A 16,505-nucleotide genomic window follows, 5' to 3' on the forward strand; every position below is an offset into this window, starting at 1 on the left:
AGTAATACTTGTTGTGTTTCTCCTACCAACGTGATGAGATTTGGGGTGACACATGCTGGTCAAAATAAGGAGAAAACTGAGGAAACATTCATCAAAACTACAATTCAAAATAGTCTATATTAGCTCACAAGTTCAGCCTTATTCCTAGACTATCCCAGATGGATGTTGTTTACATACTATCACGTTATATCATTATGGTATGATTCTTTTGCCCCTACAAATCAAATCAACTTGGTATCCCTACACATATAGAAACAGATGTGAAAGAGAAATTCTATATTCCCAGGAGCTACTAAAAACATCAAAATAAAACAAGGAAGGAAGCCAAAATATTAGCCCACACTCATTCTTGTTTTACTGTACTCCTGAGGACCAAAATTATTCTTGTTTTACTGTACTCCTGAGGACCAAAATTATTTTCCAATCAAAATCCTATTTATCCTTATCACTAACAACAAACCTCAACCCAAAACCAAGCGTATGCTTACCTTAGGACTTCTGGTTCCCCCAGGTCAAGTAATAAACTTACACATACATACGTGTGCACAAATGATGCCAAGCAAGAACTTTGTTTAAAAAAAGAGAAAAGCATTCAACAAATGATATTGGTTTGATATTGTTGTACACACACGGTGTACATGACACTGTTCCAAAACTTTAACAACAAATCCACTGAGAAAAAAACCAAACAAAAAAAAAAAAACCATTGGGAGTAGCAAGAAGGGAGGAATACATTGATGAAAATAACACTATCATAAAGTCCCTGAATGTGAATCATTCTATCTTCTGTTGTCCCATCTCCTTGTTCAGCTCTTCATACGTGGCGTCTTCTTCCTTGTCATCTCCCTCATCTGTCCTCGAGTTCGGAACCCAAAGGCCTGAGTCAATGCATCTCTTCATGTGAACTTTGGCCTCCTGAGATGTGGGAAGAATTACAATTTGAGCAGTAGTTGATAAATTCAGGATGTATTGGGGGACTATTTAGTATGCCTTTTGATTTGTAGCACAATGATTTGTCATAAGCTGCCCCTTTGCCTGACTGATCTACTTTCAGGCTGGAATTTGATAATGATGGCCCAGGCAACACAGGAATGCTGGACTAAATTTACTGGTAACGTTATTTGTCAAAACCATTCATGTTGGATCCAGAACAGAGCATGATAAAATCAAATCATGATGCAAATTTTTTTTTTTCGATAAAATTGTGATATGTACACTTTCTAATCAAAGACCCACTCAAAATGTGTATAAGGACAAAGTATCCAATTGATTGACAATTTGTCAGCGAAAAAGTTGGACTGCAAAAAACATTAACACCTCCTATTTCAATTATTGCAACATAGCCAATATTGACTACGCCACAAAGTTATTTTGAATAACGAGACCGCTGAGCTATATAAGAATTACAGACTGAAAGATGGCCAATCCTTAGTCATCTTAATCTAGTCGCTGTCACATACCCGGATGTGAATAAAAGGAGGTTGACCTACCGTTGGGTCCATCTTGGTGATGACAGTCTGCAGCATGGCAATGTCCTTCTCGTCAAAACATTTCTGCATCTCCTATGTACAGTACCAAACACATGGCATCGTCAACTCAGGGAAAAACCCAAACAAGCGGGATTCAGTCGGAAGAGTGCTTCTGGACCCAGGAGGCTCGTACCTCAGGAAGGGTCTCGTACACCTCGGCAGGGTCAAGTCCTCCAGGCCCCAGACGTTTCTGCCTCTCCTCCTCTTCATATTCTTTCATGGCCCTCTCAATGCGGATCTTGGCCCTGCCACGCACCCTCTCTTTGAAGGACTCCAGCTCATCGTTAAAGGCATCCTGATACTGCTGGTCGGCAGTCTGAGAGGGGGGGGGGACATGGAACACTGTTGGCTTTGCCATTGGGTACCCGAGGGAGATGCATCATGTTTACACACACACACACACAAACAAACAAACCAACCTTTATCTTGGCAAAGAACTGACGAAAGCAGCCGCGGGGGTCAACCTTCAGACTCTTAGCCAGCTCCAGGATGAACTGCATCACAATGGTCTGATGGGCAACCTGCTCCATTAGAGCTTTTTTCTACAGGACGGGAACAAAAAGGCGCTGACAAACCCCATGTACATGCTACTCAGTATCAAGAAGACCTAAACGCATGTGTACTTGTGTAGTAAGGCATGTTTGAGATTGGCTTCTTAACAGCAGGATTGTGTTATTCTCTAGTCGCCTGCATATACAAATACATATCAGCTATATTGCACTCTTTCTACCGTCAGGCTACTTTCTGACAGGTCTGTCACTAAGAACGCTACCAAGTTGGCACATGGATTTTATATAAATCTGGGATTCCCATATGTTGACAGTTAGCACTCACTACTGTATATTGCTTTGGATTAGAGAGTGCGCTAAATGAAGTCAAAGTAAACGCCTGCGATGAGGAGACATCACTACCTTCGCTTACATACATCTACAGTCCCCCCCCCCCCCCGCATTATGTTCATAGTCTGACTACCGCATATGTGTGTGTTAAGACCCGTAGAGTGTGGGAAATAGGTGATGGTCCTTTGGCATAACAGCCTGCTGGTTGCTCAGTGAACTGAACGTTTGTGCACTCCGGTTGCACGTGATACATAAAAATATAACACCACATGATTTTTGACATTGTGATGTTGTTACTAGAGGATGGCTGTCAATAACTGTTGGTATTCTAACACTGTCCAACCCTATTATGCATGAATGCAAGAAAGAGGTTTAAAAGTTGTCCAAAAAAGAAAAGTTATTGGGTTTCTACACTGTGCCCTACTGAATGAATGAGAAGAGTCCCCAGGGTTTATGGTTGATGTTCGTACCTCTTCCACCTCCAGGTCAATGCACATTATGACCAGGTAGTTGGCGGTTTCCTCACACACCAGATGAGGGTTGTCCGATAAGTATTTCTGGCTGTCGTCCCAGCGCTTCAACATACCTGGCAACACAGACAAGATTTAAAGACTATGTCCCTGACAAATGCTTTTAACAAAGAATGCGCCAATAGTGAAATGTCTCACCAAAGTGCTTGATCTGTTTCTCATACTTCTCTACAAAGGTCTTGTGTTTCTGCTCCTTTTGTTCTTCAGTCTCCTCCTTCACATCAGGCTTAATGTTCATAATGCTCTAGGAAGGAAAACAGGCAAATAGTGTGTATGAACATTAAAGAGGTAAGTCAAGTGAATTTGGCAAACATTGTTATTCTGCATACTATACTCACCTTGCTGAAGCCCTCTTTGGACAGGGTGTCCACATTCCATGGCATCTTCTTCTCCTCTCGTCGGTGGTCCTCTAGTTTCTTTTCCCAATCTCGCTCCTCTTTCTTAAGTTTCTTTTCCTCAGCCTGCGCCTTACTCAGCTCGGCTTTGGCGTCGTCCGTGGCTGAACTGGACAGATTCTTCGTCTTTTTTTGAGCTTCAGTCAACTTACGCCTGGCTTCAGCCAGCCCCTTCTCCAGGTCCTCACCAGCTTTCATAAACTGCTCCATTCGTTCCACACGTGCCTATAGCAGTTTTGGGGGATAGTATGGGTAAATAGAATCTCCTTTATAATACCAACTAAAGCTACATTTTATAAGAAACGTTATGATTATCTTTCAGTTGCGGTTATCAGAAGCAGATTCCGGTTAGCAGTATAGTACACAGCCAGTTATCATTTCTTCAAAGCTACCAAGCTAACGCGTTAGCTAACTTAACGCTACTGACCAACTTACAACAATCTACTGTAGTTCGTTACTCTCATTTACTTAACGGTACCTCGTGTCTCCATTTGAAAAGGCTGGGAGTGTCGATGTTTGGATGAGTGTCATCTTCATCATCTGAAACCTCAATGTGGTCCCACACGCTGTAATCTATCCTACTTGTCATTCTAGCTATCTCTATTTAGCAAGCTAGCTGGATAAATTATTCGCTTGCAGAAGCTCGTTCAACCAGGTATAACAACAAATACGTGTCTATTGATAGTAAGTTACAGTGAACGTGTAACTAGCTATCAGGCTGCAATCTTTAAATATGAAATAATAAGCAAGCTTGTTATTATAATTACTTATTTCTGAACAACAACAACAGTGGGAAATTTAGTACTAGCTAGAGCTAACCAAAAGGCAACCCTGTATGTTCCGTTCTGACGTTTTCAAAGTATCTACGTATACTCGCCGTAGAAAAACGTCAAGGCGTGTGGGGTGGGCACGTCGTTTGTTTCTTGTGCTTTTTAGTGACGCTCATTGATGATGAGAAATACAACTGGCCAACTGTATACATTTGTCATTTTATTAGTGTTTTTATCACACGTAAAAAAAGAAAAGACACCGACAACAATGGAGATTTCCAAAATAAAGTTAATGGATAGCTATTCACACCTTGCTTTCTACAGTTTTCCGCACTGAAAGTGAACTGTATACTCTACAAAACTATGTAAACACATCAAAGTATACGTCATGTTGCAATAACAAGAATCAATCATTACACAATAATATACTACTATAACCTATTAGATGACCAAAGTCTTTTTTATGTGCAGTGGTCTGTCTGGATAATGATGACGCTCACACACCTGGAACAAAAGAATGCAATTTCAATTAGAGACAGAGACATTATGTTACATTTATCCATGATCTTGCTAATATCCAAACATGGACTTTGGTTTTTAAATAAAGCCAATTCCCCTCTGCAAGAAAAGCCCCTTACCTCTAGTATAGCCCTTTGTAGCTCCCTTTACATACCTGAAAATAAGATTTTAAAAAAACAATGGCTTCTACAAGTATACCAGTAGGGGCAGCTAGCTTTGTCTTCTGGACGGTGATATTTATATACGCTCCCTCCACTGTCCTCCTACCTTTAGACTTAGTCTTGATGATGAACTGCTTACTCTTCTTGCCCATCTTATTAGAGGCAATGCAGGTGTAGGTTCCTGGAAGGAAGTAGGAGGAGGTGAGAACGGGCTGGTCTTCCATCTTTTCTTGGGGAGCTGAAGACGCCCAGCTGTACAAAGGAGTAGGGTTTCCAGTGGCCGTGCAGTTTAATGTGATTTCGTACCCCAATCCCATGTCCACGGTCTCAGTGTCAGGGCTGAGGAAGGATGGCGGGTCTGAGGAAAAAAGCCGGAGGGGAAAGTGGATATTTCAAATGAACCCATGCAAAAACACAGTTTCTCATGATCAATTGTTCAGCTGGGCCGAGTCGGAAGACTTACAGTGCACAGACACATTGAGAGGCTCTGATGTCACAGAGGGAGAAGGCTGTGGTCCTTCCGGTCCCATTTCCAGCTGAGCCACACACCTGTACTGGGCGCCGTCGTCGGCTTGGGTCGGGGCGATAAGAAGGATGGAGGATACTTGGACAGGGGTGACAGGGGTCAGGTCAGAGAAGGAGTGGTTGTAAACTTCCGTCTTCCCCCTGTACCACTTCAGGGTGAGGTACTGAACTGGTGCAATGTTCTGGACATCGCAGAGTAGCTGGTACTCTGTCCCCTCCACCATGGGACCAGTGTGATTGGCTGAGCTTATGGTGACCGAGTCTGGTGTCTCTGTAGAGCATTAGCTGGTTAGCTTTCCAAGCATGGCACACATATGTAGCAGCCCAGTTGTCAGCATTAATGTAAATTACGGTTATGAATTTAGGCATGGTGAGTTCACTGCAGCTGTTCTCTACCTTTACTTGGGCTAAGATAAAAAGAGAGCTTTTTACAGGCAGGGTACACTCACTGTATAGAATAAGGTTGAGTTTCTCCTCACACTGTCTGGGTGCAGTGAAGAAGACTCCATAGCAGATAGGCTCCTCGATCCAGTCGATAAGACTGTCCACCTTCCATTGGACCGAGCGGTCTTGTTGGGTATGTGCTGCCCCAATGGCAGACTCCCAGCCCAGGACACGTACTGGGCGAGAGGCCTCACAGCTGACCGTTACAGGCTCCCCAAACCCCACCACTACCCTGGATGGTTTCAGCTCCAGGGAGCATTCCTCACCTAACACTGAGACATGGACAACGTCGTTATCTTTATTTCTTTGTGAATTTTAAGATGTGGATGTCTATATTTCAATTCTCAGTGATGTCCACAAAAACAAATCCCCTCTATTAGTTTGAGGCATGATAGGTGTTCTGACATTGTTTTTATTAGCTTTGTCACATTTTTCATCATAGCATAAGAAAATTATAATGTTCTATTACTGATATATCCACAACATTCATGTTAAAATGAACTCCTACCAAATTTGACTGAATATTTCTTGCTGTGATTTGACAGTTTGTATCACTATGGAAATACAATTTGGTGGGATGCTAGTTAAATTCATTTTACAAATTGTCATCATTAGTTTGCATGCATGTTCAATTTCAGTGTGTACAGCACAGGTAAATAATGATATGTGCATGAAACACACTCAAGAATGCAATGCTATGCACAAGCATTTCCCCAAAGTATTTCCCCCATTTAAAAAAATGTTATGACCAATTCTATTGCCAAAAAAACTCTTTCAAATATTTTACTGGATGGAAAAAACGGTGGCCTGGACTGCAGATGTCCTGTAACATTCCAAACTACAGAGAGCCAGCAAATGATATGAATAACAAAACATGTTGTCTCTTGCGTCATCTTACCAGTGCAGAGCATGCAGAGTTTTAGAATCCATCTTAGAAAGTAGTTTTCCATGTTTTTGCGGACTACTGAGGTCCACTACAGTTGGAGTTGAAAGGCGGTGGAATTCCGACTTGGTCCTCCTTGGCAACTCCAACATGAACTGTGATTGCTAACAAAAGCCCTCCCTCACCAAACGAGGGCTCTCATCCCGTAGTCTGAGTGCAAGGCCCCGAGGGGGAGTGGAGGGGGCGAGGAGGTTTGATCGGCATCGAGTCCTGGCCTTCTTAATGGCAATTCATTAGGCCTACATCCCACAGGGAAAAAATTATAATTTTATAATGTAGCGGTTCGGATTTGCCTTCATGTTCAATGATAGTTGAATCAGAGATTTTTTTTGTTTAGAATATATCTTAGTCTACAATTAATTCCATTCCAACATTAGCTGATCTTCTGTCTTTTTGTTCTGTTGTCATTGTTACAGCAATATTACCACAAGCTAATCACTTATTTTTCTAGAAAGTGCCCACAGAGGTCAATAACCTCCACAGGGTGCAACAGTTTGCATTTTCTGTTCTTCTTTCTTTCCAAAAATGAAATCCCAATGACCTTTGTTTAACTTTCTTTATGTGCAACACTGTGTCCCCATGTAGGTTGTTTTAGAGAACACTTTTCTGCAGGCATGTTTGGCTCCCAGACTCCCACTGCCTCCAGGCCAATTGCTTAGTCAAGACACAGCAGGTTGGAATAGTTGGATTGGAGTTCTCCGACATGTAGTGTGTAGGCTTCACACTGGGAATAGAATGCACCACCACTGGACAACAGCACAGACTCTAGCGGGGTGCCAGAAACATTGCTCAGTAATTGGATGCTTACTGGGTGTATTTATGGAAAGAGCAGCTGCCAATTCTCCATGTTCATATGTCCAAGTATGTGCACTGTTTTGTTTCTGCCATGGTGTACTAAGTTGCTAAGTTTGCTGTAAAAGTACAATCTTCTTGTTTCTCAAAATGCTCATGATGGTATAATATACAGCTCGGGAAAAAAATTCAGAGACCTCTGCACCTTTTTCTTTCCTTTCCAAAAAAGTCGAAAAGGAAGGTTTTGAGTGAGGAACAGAAGGGTTAAAATTAAAAGACCACTGCAAATTGAACGCTAATGTTCCTCAAAACTTTCCTTTTCAACTTTTTTGGAAAGGAAAGAAAAAGTGCAGTGGTCCCTTAATCTTTTCCGGAGTTGTAAATATACATACATTATACATATATATATATATATATATATATATATATATATATATATATACATACATTATATATAGATATAGATATATATAGATATATATTTGTTCCCGGGCTAATTGTGCTGGCAATTTGCCCTTAAGTCTCCACTGCAGCCAGGTTGTTATGGCAACAGTCAAACTGCACACACAGTGTTTCTTGGCAAGGCTGAACTCCCCTTCACCAGGAACAATCAGGAACTGAGCGACACAAAAGACACACACTCCATTCTGAAAAAGGAAGTATTTACAGTTTATGGGCCACCATGGGCAGGACAACAGATGGTGTTTCATGTTTGACTTTACATTGACTTGACTGGTTTACACTGGTTACTTGACTGGTCTACACTGATTAGTATGGCAGTCTCAGTGCTTTGGTGATGTATGGGAGACAATAAAGTTAAGGTTCACAAATGGATCCACATTACAGTGGAGGAACAGGACAGCAACTTTGACTAACTGAATTAGCATAGATGGTTGACAATGTACATTGCAAAGATTGTTGATCTAAAACAAAGCATTAAACTTGAAGGGTTTACCTCAAAAAGCTTGCATTAGAACAGAGCCTGAAACTGACACTTACACAATACTAACCCTGACAACATGGGAATAACAAAAGACAAAATGTTGGAACAGGAGAACACTTAAGGAAACATTTACACACATTGCAACAGTTAGGTAAACATAAGCTGACAAAAATGTCTAAACGATGTAGAGAATTATTGTTAGTGACTGATAAAAAGTGCATAGAATGTAAAGTGTGGAAATAATATGGATAATGAATACAGCGTTACTTAGCAGCACCATAAACAAACATTATACCAAAAAAACTCTGGTGTACACTCAGTCTGAGAGCCTTTTATTGTATTCATTTAGAGGATTTCAAAATGAGGAATGTTACACAAAGAAAGTCCTCAGAGATTAGATAATCTCAAACCAATCAGAGGATCAATGTGAAGGACTAGTTTTCAAATTATTGCTCAAGACTGTAGCCATACTGAGGCATTGTTTTTCTTTGTATCTGTAATATCGATGTTTTATTAATGGAAGCCACACAAACAGAGTAGATGACACATCCAAAGGACATGTTAGCCAATTAGAAAAGAGCAACATGCACAGACCAATTTAAAAAGTGCAGCAAGTGCACAGATCAATTTGAAAAGAGGAGCACATGTGCATGCTATTTAACACAATTTAATCCTGTTTAATTTGGTTTACATTCACAAATGTCAATCTTGGTACCATAAAAAATCTTATAAGCATGAGCGGAGCTTAGGTTATAAAACGGAGGATGACATGACCTTGTGGGGGGCAAATGCCAAGTATTGTTTTGCTATGTAATTTTCTATGACTTATGGCTTATTCATAGGTAAGATATTTTCTGACAGATTTTTATTAACATTTAGAAAAACGTGTTAAGCTATGCTGTATGAGAATTATCCATTATCATCTTAAGAGAATTATCTCTTACAGTATTGCTTCAAGTGCAGTGTTTCAACACAGTTTGGCAGCTGCACAGTACCATATACTGTCAGGAATGGTGCGATGACAAGGAAGCCTCTTTAAACACCTGAGATAAACACCTTAGTGGACTCTTCCTTGTCCCTTCACTGGCCTGAGCCTGTGAACAGTATGAAAGATTAGTGAGAGATTAATTATTAAAGCTATCATCAAATGTACCAACGATCCTAATGGTGAATGGTGCTGTGCTAGAAAGATAAAGTGGAAAGGCTTCCAGTGGCTCTTGTGGAGACGGTTGGTTAAATGGTCTGGTACCATAAATTCTGAGTATCCTGTCCTATAAGGGCACTCGGTGATGTCATGAGACCACAGCTACCTCTGTTCACAGGTATTTCATCTCTGTAACGGACACACAGTGACTGTGAGAATAGAGATTACTTTCAGGCACACTTGGATATAAACAGTACAACCATGAGTGTGAATGGATGCTTTGTATTAACAGCCCACACCACTAACCCCGAGACAGACCAAGCTACAAAACACCCCACCCCGCAAGCAACAGGCACAAAGCCAGTGGGTGGAGTGGTCCGACAGAAAGCACTCTTGGAGGATTGAAGCCATCCATCATGTCAATTAAATCAACAGCCATCCTTACTCACAATGTCCAACTGACTAGGATGTTGAGAGAGAAGGCTCTTCTTCTGATCTGCTTAGATGAGGGAGTTGGGACCTAGTTTCCTTTTCAGGAAGACATAGCCAATTCCAATGGCCGAGGCCAAGATCAGTGCAGATAGCATGAAAGCCCAGAAGGTTATGCGGCCTGTGGGAAAAGGGTGTGGTTAATGACAATCCCAGCAACTGCACCAGCAAGAAGCAGTGTCTGGCCGACAAACGAGAAAATAAATCCATCACAATAATCTCTGCAGTGATCCTACAAGTGCCAAGAAAAACACTGCACTATTAGACATTCACACTGTCAAAGGAAACTCGTTAGTTTCTGAACTCAGGAAATGGGTTACATGATGAGGAAGTAGTGAAGGCAGTTTGAGGAGTGATAAAAGACTATTGACAGATAGGACTATGCACTAAATAGAAATAGAATCCCCCCACCTTTCGGTGTAAGAATCACAATGAACAGCTTGCTGATGCTGCCTATCTGATTTGAGGCAATGCAGGTGTAGTTTCCTGGGAGCTCAGAAGGGGGGGTTAGAAGTGCCTCATTCTTTGGGTTGTTTGGAATGTGAAGTGAAGAATTCCAGCTGTAATGAGGAGTAGGCCTTCCAGTAGCTGTACAGTTTAAGGAGATGTCTTCCCCTACACTGATGCTCAGGATTTCAGTTTCAGAACTCAAGAAGGTTGGGGGGTCTGTGAATGGGAAGAATTACAACGAACATGTAAGCAACAAACAAAAAGGACTGTCCCCACAATGTTGTGTTTTTTTATGTTAAAATTGGGATATGAATGACAACAGATTATTGGACATATTTTAAACATTACATTCATAGGGGGTTGTCATGAAATGCAATGATATCCAGAGGTTCTGATTTAATTCAATTGCAGTTATTAGCCAGTGGATGCACTCTTCTCCAAGCCGTTAGGTGCCAGTGAATACATTCTGGTTGAGCGAGCAATGTGAGAAGTGTAACTGTTTGGCGAGTTGTGCATTGGACAACAACTCTCAAACTTCCGATTCTCCCGAGCCAGCCCAAAAGATGCTACGATGAAGCAAGGCCTTGAGTGTGATTTGGACTTCATGAAATTAGGGGGGGAGAAACATTTGAGAAGAATGCTTTTTGAAAGTACACAGCAGTCACCTGGGCTGTAAATCAGTAGGTTATGATGGAATGCACATTAGGAGGATATATGACCAAGTATGTTAGTTTGGTACCAGTATATTAAGTGATGTCAACAACTCACAGTACACAGTGACGTTGAGAGGTTCTGAAGACACTGTGGGAGGAGGTTGTGGTCCCTCTGGTCCCAGGTCCAGCTCTGCCTCACATCTGTACTGAGCTCCATCATCATCACTACTGGGGGTTATGGTGAGGGTCGGAGACACATCAACTGGTGTCTTCGTACTGTTACTGTAAGTTACATTTAATAAGAATTCATTCCCTTTGTACCACTTGACAATCAGGTTCTGTACAGGAGCGACGTTCTGGATGTCACACTGCAGACGGTATTCTGTCCCCTCCAGCATCGGACCAAAGTGGTCCAGTAGAGAGATGGACATGTTGTCTGGTGTCTCTGTGGAAGAAGTCCACAAGGTTATGAACCTAATCCACAAAGCTGTTAGTTGAATACACAAACAAAAAATCCATCCCAAATTCACAAGAAGGAAAGAACTCACTGTACAGAATGACTGGAAGCGTTTTAGTAACTTGGTCGGTACTAGTGGTGATGTAGCACATAGGTTTTATTGTCCAATCTTCAAGGTTATCCACAATCCAGGTGACATTGGGGGCGTTCAGTTGAAATGCAGTACCTCCCTGTGTGGCCTCCCAGCCCATCCCCTCATGGTCTGTGCATGATGTGCTGCAGTTGACTGAGACTGGGTCTCCATATTTCACCACCACACTGGGAGGGTTGAGTTCAAGGGGACAGGAGGGACGTGTGGACCCACCTACAGGTGAGAGCACATGAGGTGATCCAACATGGCAACAGTGGACATGTCGTCCCCCACCGATGATGCAGCACCTCTCTTTGGCCAAGTGACATTTCGCCTGGGCATAATGAATTTCAGTTGACTGCTGTATTACCATTACTTAGGCCAACTGATGGGATTTTTTTATTGTGATACATAATAATAAATATAATTTTGGATCTCTATTACAAGATATTGTATCTCACAGAAGTGAAAAATGTTATTATATCTTGTCATGGAACTTTTTGACTAAGGTGCATTTGAGAAATGTCTGTCTTTCCATTGGCTGGTATGTAGATCTTTACTTTGATTGTGACACACATGTCTGTATAATATGTTCCTCAGGAATGTGGTCCTTGGGGGAAGTAAGATCAGTTGGCCCCTTTAGGGAAACGCAACAGTAAACATTATGGCAGGAAGGATAAGGTGGGGGGACCGCCCACCCTTTGGGTAAAGCCTTTGTGACACAAGACAGATGGGCAACAACTTACCACACCCCTTTTCACTGTAATAAATACGGATTGTGCATGTATGGAGTCAGAGACTCCTCGGACGATTATGTTGGTAAGCGTTTGATGCGTTTCTCTTATTTGCAAATAAATGATTAATAAACTGTTAATTGTGCCGAGAATATTTTGTCTCTGTACTTCCTTCAAGAAGAGATCTGATCGATAAAATTACCATCACAATCTTTTCAAAGTGTAATTTCCAACACTGAGGAAATGACACTTTGCTACAATGTAAAGTAGTGAGTGTACAGCTTAACAGTGTACATTTTCTGTCCCCTCAAAATAACACAATACACAGCCATTAATGTCTAAACCGCTGGCAACAAAAGTGAGTACACCCCTAAGTAAAAAATGTCCAAGTTGGGCCCAATTGAAGGTGTGTTACATTTGGTCTTATTGCTCGCACACTCCCTCATAGTGGTCACTGGAAGTTCAACATGGCACCTCATGGCAAAGAACTCTCTGAGGATCTGAAAACTTAGGGGTGTACTCACTTTTGTTGCCAGCGGTACAGTGGTCTCTTTAATTTTTTCCAGAACTCTATGTACATTCTTCAACTGGAGCCTACCTCAACTTGACTGAACCCAAGCATTCTCAACCTGAATGAGTTACTGTATGTCGATACTTACACATTTCTTGGTATATGGCTTCACTGCTAACTTTCATTCATTACCCGTATCGCCCAGTCAGACTAAGATTGAATTCCAAACTGGCACTAAGGCATCCTTTACCCAAGCTGCCCAGTATACCATTATAAACATTGTGTGTAGACGTATTTAGGGTAATTTAACGTTTATTATTCATTACCCTTTATATAGTGTTTATTTTTGTGTGTGTGTGTTCATTTTACATGATTTATGTGGCTCTGTGTGTTCATCATTGAAAGGTTAGACTACTTTTTACTGTATATGAGCCACACTATACTAATAAATAGAATTCCTCAGGTGCAATCCTAACAATCAATCAATTAGTAATGTCAGCTGTCTAAACTTGACAAACTTAACCTACAGTTAGCATACAGAAATGTCCAGGCATTCAGGGCACTCTCCCAGCAGCCCTGATCTACAAGAGGCCTGACTGACTTGATTACAAATTTTCATTCAGAAATCATATTGAGATTACATTTAGCATTTCAGTCATTAGGCAGATGCTGTTAAACAGAGCGCTTTACAGTGAATGCATCCATCTTAAAATTGCATGAAATAACTCATGGCTAAAGGTTTTGAATCGCAGGAAATTACCATTAATTACTCAATGTATTCCCACCCCAAGGCAAACGTGCAGAATGGTAGAAAAAAAAAAAAATTCTGCCATATGGAAAAACGGACAGACATTCATGAAATTAGTAATCAAACTGCAAAACAATAGTTGTACGACTTCTGAGATCTTATTTTTTTTTAAATGCAAATCTCCAATACCCAATGTGTTGTGATTTCAACAGTTAGCCATAAGTTAATCCTAAATGTTTCAATTTTTATATATAATACATTTGTTTTAAAAATAGTAGGAAACGCGATCTTATTTTGTAATGTAAAAGTAATCTGTAGTCGATCCTACCTGTGAACATCAACACAGCGAGCGTCAAAAATCCAATAAATCCTTTCACCATAGTAATTACAGACACTATATCTATATAAGTTCAATAATTTCAAAACGAGAAGAAATCGAAAGTCGCAACCTAATGTATTTCCAGTGTAAAACAGAAATGCCAAAGTGAAGTCATCTCAATGTGAAATACGAAGAAACGGGAACAAGATACACAAAACCCCTCGTCGCAAAGAAATGTTTGCAACAAGATGACCAACAAGCTGTAAAATCTTAAAATCGAGAGGGATATACTGGAGAATTCCTTCTGCAAATACCCTATTACGCAACACATGTCATAATATCTTTTTAAAATACATTTCTGTTCAGGTATATAATAGCATACACAATCAGATACATAATTTTAATCAGATACATAATTTATTTTAAATATAAAGATGATAATGAAAATAAAACTAATATTTTTCAATATTTTACTACTCAAGAGATCTCACATTTATCACCAGGGGGCGCACAACACACAACATTCGCAAAATCAATGCTGTAGTGCAGCGGAGCCCAGTGACGAAATGGGACCAAAAAACGGTCCTGGACTTGACTCAAACCATCCCATCGCCCCAATCAACCCGCACCCCCATCTTTATCGGTCGACGCACTTACCCACCAGCAACAGCCCCCAACCCACCTAGCTTCCATCATTATTAAAACGCCACAAATATGGTATAATTGCTGGAATACTAACCGAGAGGTTGAAAACTGTCTGTTTAGAGAGGACTGATGGGTTCACTCTTTTAAAAGTAGTAGACATTGCTAAGTCACACAACAGAGATGGGCATTACGAGTCTTTGGTGAGCCAGCTTTTCTGGCTTCATTCAACTTAAACATCTGAATCATATTGCTCCCAAATGGCTCTTTGTTAAAACATTCTTTAAAATACCACCATAAATAAATGAAAAGAAAAAAAAGACATTTCCTATGTAAATGGGAAAAAGTCAGCAATAATTATGTTACATTGTGAAATGCATGTTGATATAGGTAACAATATTACCTGCGCTATTTATTAGATCACCTGCTGTGGTTTTACAGATATTAAGATACTGGAAAAATATACACGGAACACAAAGACCTGCTCATCCCGACATTGGTTATTTCTGGACTATGGTTATACAATCTTTAGTGAATGTGTTCTAAACTTTTCTGCAAATAATCGTTGAGCTAATTAGCCAAATGAACTGCTCCTTTCCCCAATTAATTTAGGTTCCCATCATAAGCCAAAAAGAGACTTTCAAAAAGAGACATTTGTTCGCGTCTGACCCATCACTATACCACACAGTAAAGCAGCTTAAAGCATTACACTAAAAACGTAACTAAAACTTAAAAGAAAAAACAGCATGTCCTGGTTCTCTAATTTGAGGAGTTGTTCTGTCACCAGCTCACATTCAGTATCCGGGCCCTCTCTCCTTCCACTGCAGCAACCAGAGCCTGTCATCAACCAGAACATTCTTTCATTCATCAGTAATTAATAAAAGGTGAGTGTGCCATAGCAGGGCATCAAAGAAACATTAACCAGTTATATGTAATGCTTTGCCCATAAATACACTATTTACCATGTGTGGGGACCAGAAACAAAGCACTTGTGCATACCCTCATAAAGATTCAAATCTTAATCACAAGTTCAAGTATAGCAACATATTCAACAGAAGAAGGCTTTAAATTACTATGACTAGCTGCTGCGAAGGCTAGCTACACGATTTAACTGGCTGACAGGCACCTCGGTAGCATATAGTAATTTGCTAGCCAGCTAATATCGGAATCCTCGTCTCCATAGTGGGTTACTGAACAATACTAGCAGCAGCAGTATTACGGCGCAGCAAAGCAGCACCACTACCAAATCAATCCGTTCATTTTCTTAGTGGAATGTGGCCGCATCCGACTAGGGACTTTCCATTTTTGTGAATTCTCAGCCCCACCTACATTTCTGCACGTATCCAATCTTTCTCTGCTTTGCACACTGCTCGCATCAACATTCCCCGTCACTGACTCAGTATGTATTTCTGGTGGGGAAGGCAAAGGGGCGGGCTGAGTGAGACCCCACAGTGGAATGGGTCCGGGGGATGGTCCATTAGGTGGGCCCTTGTAACCCAAGTGAAACAACGTTTTGTATCAGGCCCATCAGCCATCAACCCACAATTTTACAATCCAACATTTTACCAATAATAGAGTATGTAGAGTATGCAACCGGAATGCAGCAATGCATTGTATCAAATACTTGTTCTCCCCACTGTATATGTAACAACTGTAAAATGCAAGTACGATGGCAATTCTAAATGTGCAGTGAAGGCAAGTTGACACATACCTGTAACAGCTGAAAACTATCTTATCAGACTTTGCAAGGCAGTGTCAGAGTCCAGTAGTACAAAGGGAGTAGTGCAACATGGTCCGTGAGTGGCGGGGTGTGTGGTTAGTGATGGGGGTCTTAGTGT

At 41.0% G+C, this 16,505-nt stretch overlaps 3 protein-coding genes across 4 annotated transcripts; all 3 read right to left on the reverse strand.

The window, feature by feature from the left end:
- Window positions 1-98: 98 nt before the first annotated feature.
- On the reverse strand, window positions 99-4,162 carry LOC105027792 (cell division cycle 37, HSP90 cochaperone). Its single transcript, XM_010900070.5, has 8 exons — window positions 3,772-4,162; window positions 3,237-3,518; window positions 3,037-3,142; window positions 2,839-2,954; window positions 1,949-2,071; window positions 1,663-1,845; window positions 1,491-1,562; window positions 99-915 (listed from the first exon to the last, which is right to left on the reverse strand). The coding sequence occupies exons 1-8, from the start codon at window positions 3,880-3,882 to the stop codon at window positions 775-777; spliced, it is 1,134 nt and encodes a 377-aa protein (XP_010898372.1). The 5' UTR covers window positions 3,883-4,162; the 3' UTR covers window positions 99-774.
- A 108-nt stretch (window positions 4,163-4,270) lies between these two features.
- LOC114840287 (hemicentin-2-like) lies at window positions 4,271-6,846 on the reverse strand. Of its 2 annotated transcripts, XM_029123196.2 has the most exons (6): window positions 6,611-6,845; window positions 5,718-5,984; window positions 5,207-5,539; window positions 4,850-5,101; window positions 4,702-4,736; window positions 4,271-4,567 (listed from the first exon to the last, which is right to left on the reverse strand). In XM_029123196.2, the coding sequence occupies exons 1-5, from the start codon at window positions 6,660-6,662 to the stop codon at window positions 4,729-4,731; spliced, it is 912 nt and encodes a 303-aa protein (XP_028979029.1). In that variant the 5' UTR covers window positions 6,663-6,845; the 3' UTR covers window positions 4,271-4,567; window positions 4,702-4,728. The 2 variants fall into 2 exon arrangements, with proteins under 2 accessions (XP_028979029.1, XP_028979030.1); XM_029123197.2 differs by lacking the exon at window positions 4,702-4,736 and having other exon boundaries at window positions 6,611-6,846.
- A 3,137-nt stretch (window positions 6,847-9,983) lies between these two features.
- Window positions 9,984-14,284, reverse strand: LOC114828769 (intercellular adhesion molecule 2). Its single transcript, XM_029123195.2, has 5 exons — window positions 14,035-14,284; window positions 11,675-11,947; window positions 11,242-11,571; window positions 10,435-10,689; window positions 9,984-10,144 (listed from the first exon to the last, which is right to left on the reverse strand). Exons 1-5 carry the CDS (start codon window positions 14,084-14,086, stop codon window positions 10,035-10,037), a joined length of 1,020 nt encoding a protein of 339 aa, XP_028979028.1. The 5' UTR covers window positions 14,087-14,284; the 3' UTR covers window positions 9,984-10,034.
- Window positions 14,285-16,505: the final 2,221 nt, after the last annotated feature.

Source organism: Esox lucius, chromosome 11 (assembly GCF_011004845.1).
Source record: "Esox lucius isolate fEsoLuc1 chromosome 11, fEsoLuc1.pri, whole genome shotgun sequence".
Taxonomy (NCBI): domain Eukaryota; kingdom Metazoa; phylum Chordata; class Actinopteri; order Esociformes; family Esocidae; genus Esox; species Esox lucius.

Bases quoted from the DNA above. Each gene is read 5' to 3' on its own strand.
- LOC105027792 (XM_010900070.5), bottom strand. From the start codon at position 3,882: ATGACAAGTAGGATAGATTACAGCGTGTGGGACCACATTGAGGTTTCA. The intron at 3,143-3,236 runs GTGAGTATAGTA...TTTCCTTCCTAG, and splicing joins CCAAAGAGGGCTTCAGCAAG to AGCATTATGAACATTAAGCC. The intron at 2,072-2,838 runs GTACGAACATCA...CCCGTCCTGTAG, and splicing joins TTGACCTGGAGGTGGAAGAG to AAAAAAGCTCTAATGGAGCA.
- LOC114828769 (XM_029123195.2), bottom strand. From the start codon at position 14,086: ATGGTGAAAGGATTTATTGGATTTTTGACGCTCGCTGTGTTGATGTTC. The intron at 11,948-14,034 runs GTAGGATCGACT...TCTCACCTGTAG, and splicing joins CGCTGTGTTGATGTTCACAG to GTGGGTCCACACGTCCCTCC. The intron at 10,145-10,434 runs GTGGGGGGATTC...CTTTTCCCACAG, and splicing joins TGTGATTCTTACACCGAAAG to GCCGCATAACCTTCTGGGCT.
- LOC114840287 (XM_029123197.2), bottom strand. From the start codon at position 6,662: ATGGAAAACTACTTTCTAAGATGGATTCTAAAACTCTGCATGCTCTGC. The intron at 5,540-5,717 runs GTGAGTGTACCC...AATGCTCTACAG, and splicing joins ACTCAACCTTATTCTATACA to AGACACCAGACTCGGTCACC. The intron at 5,102-5,206 runs GTAAGTCTTCCG...TTTTTTCCTCAG, and splicing joins TCTCAATGTGTCTGTGCACT to ACCCGCCATCCTTCCTCAGC.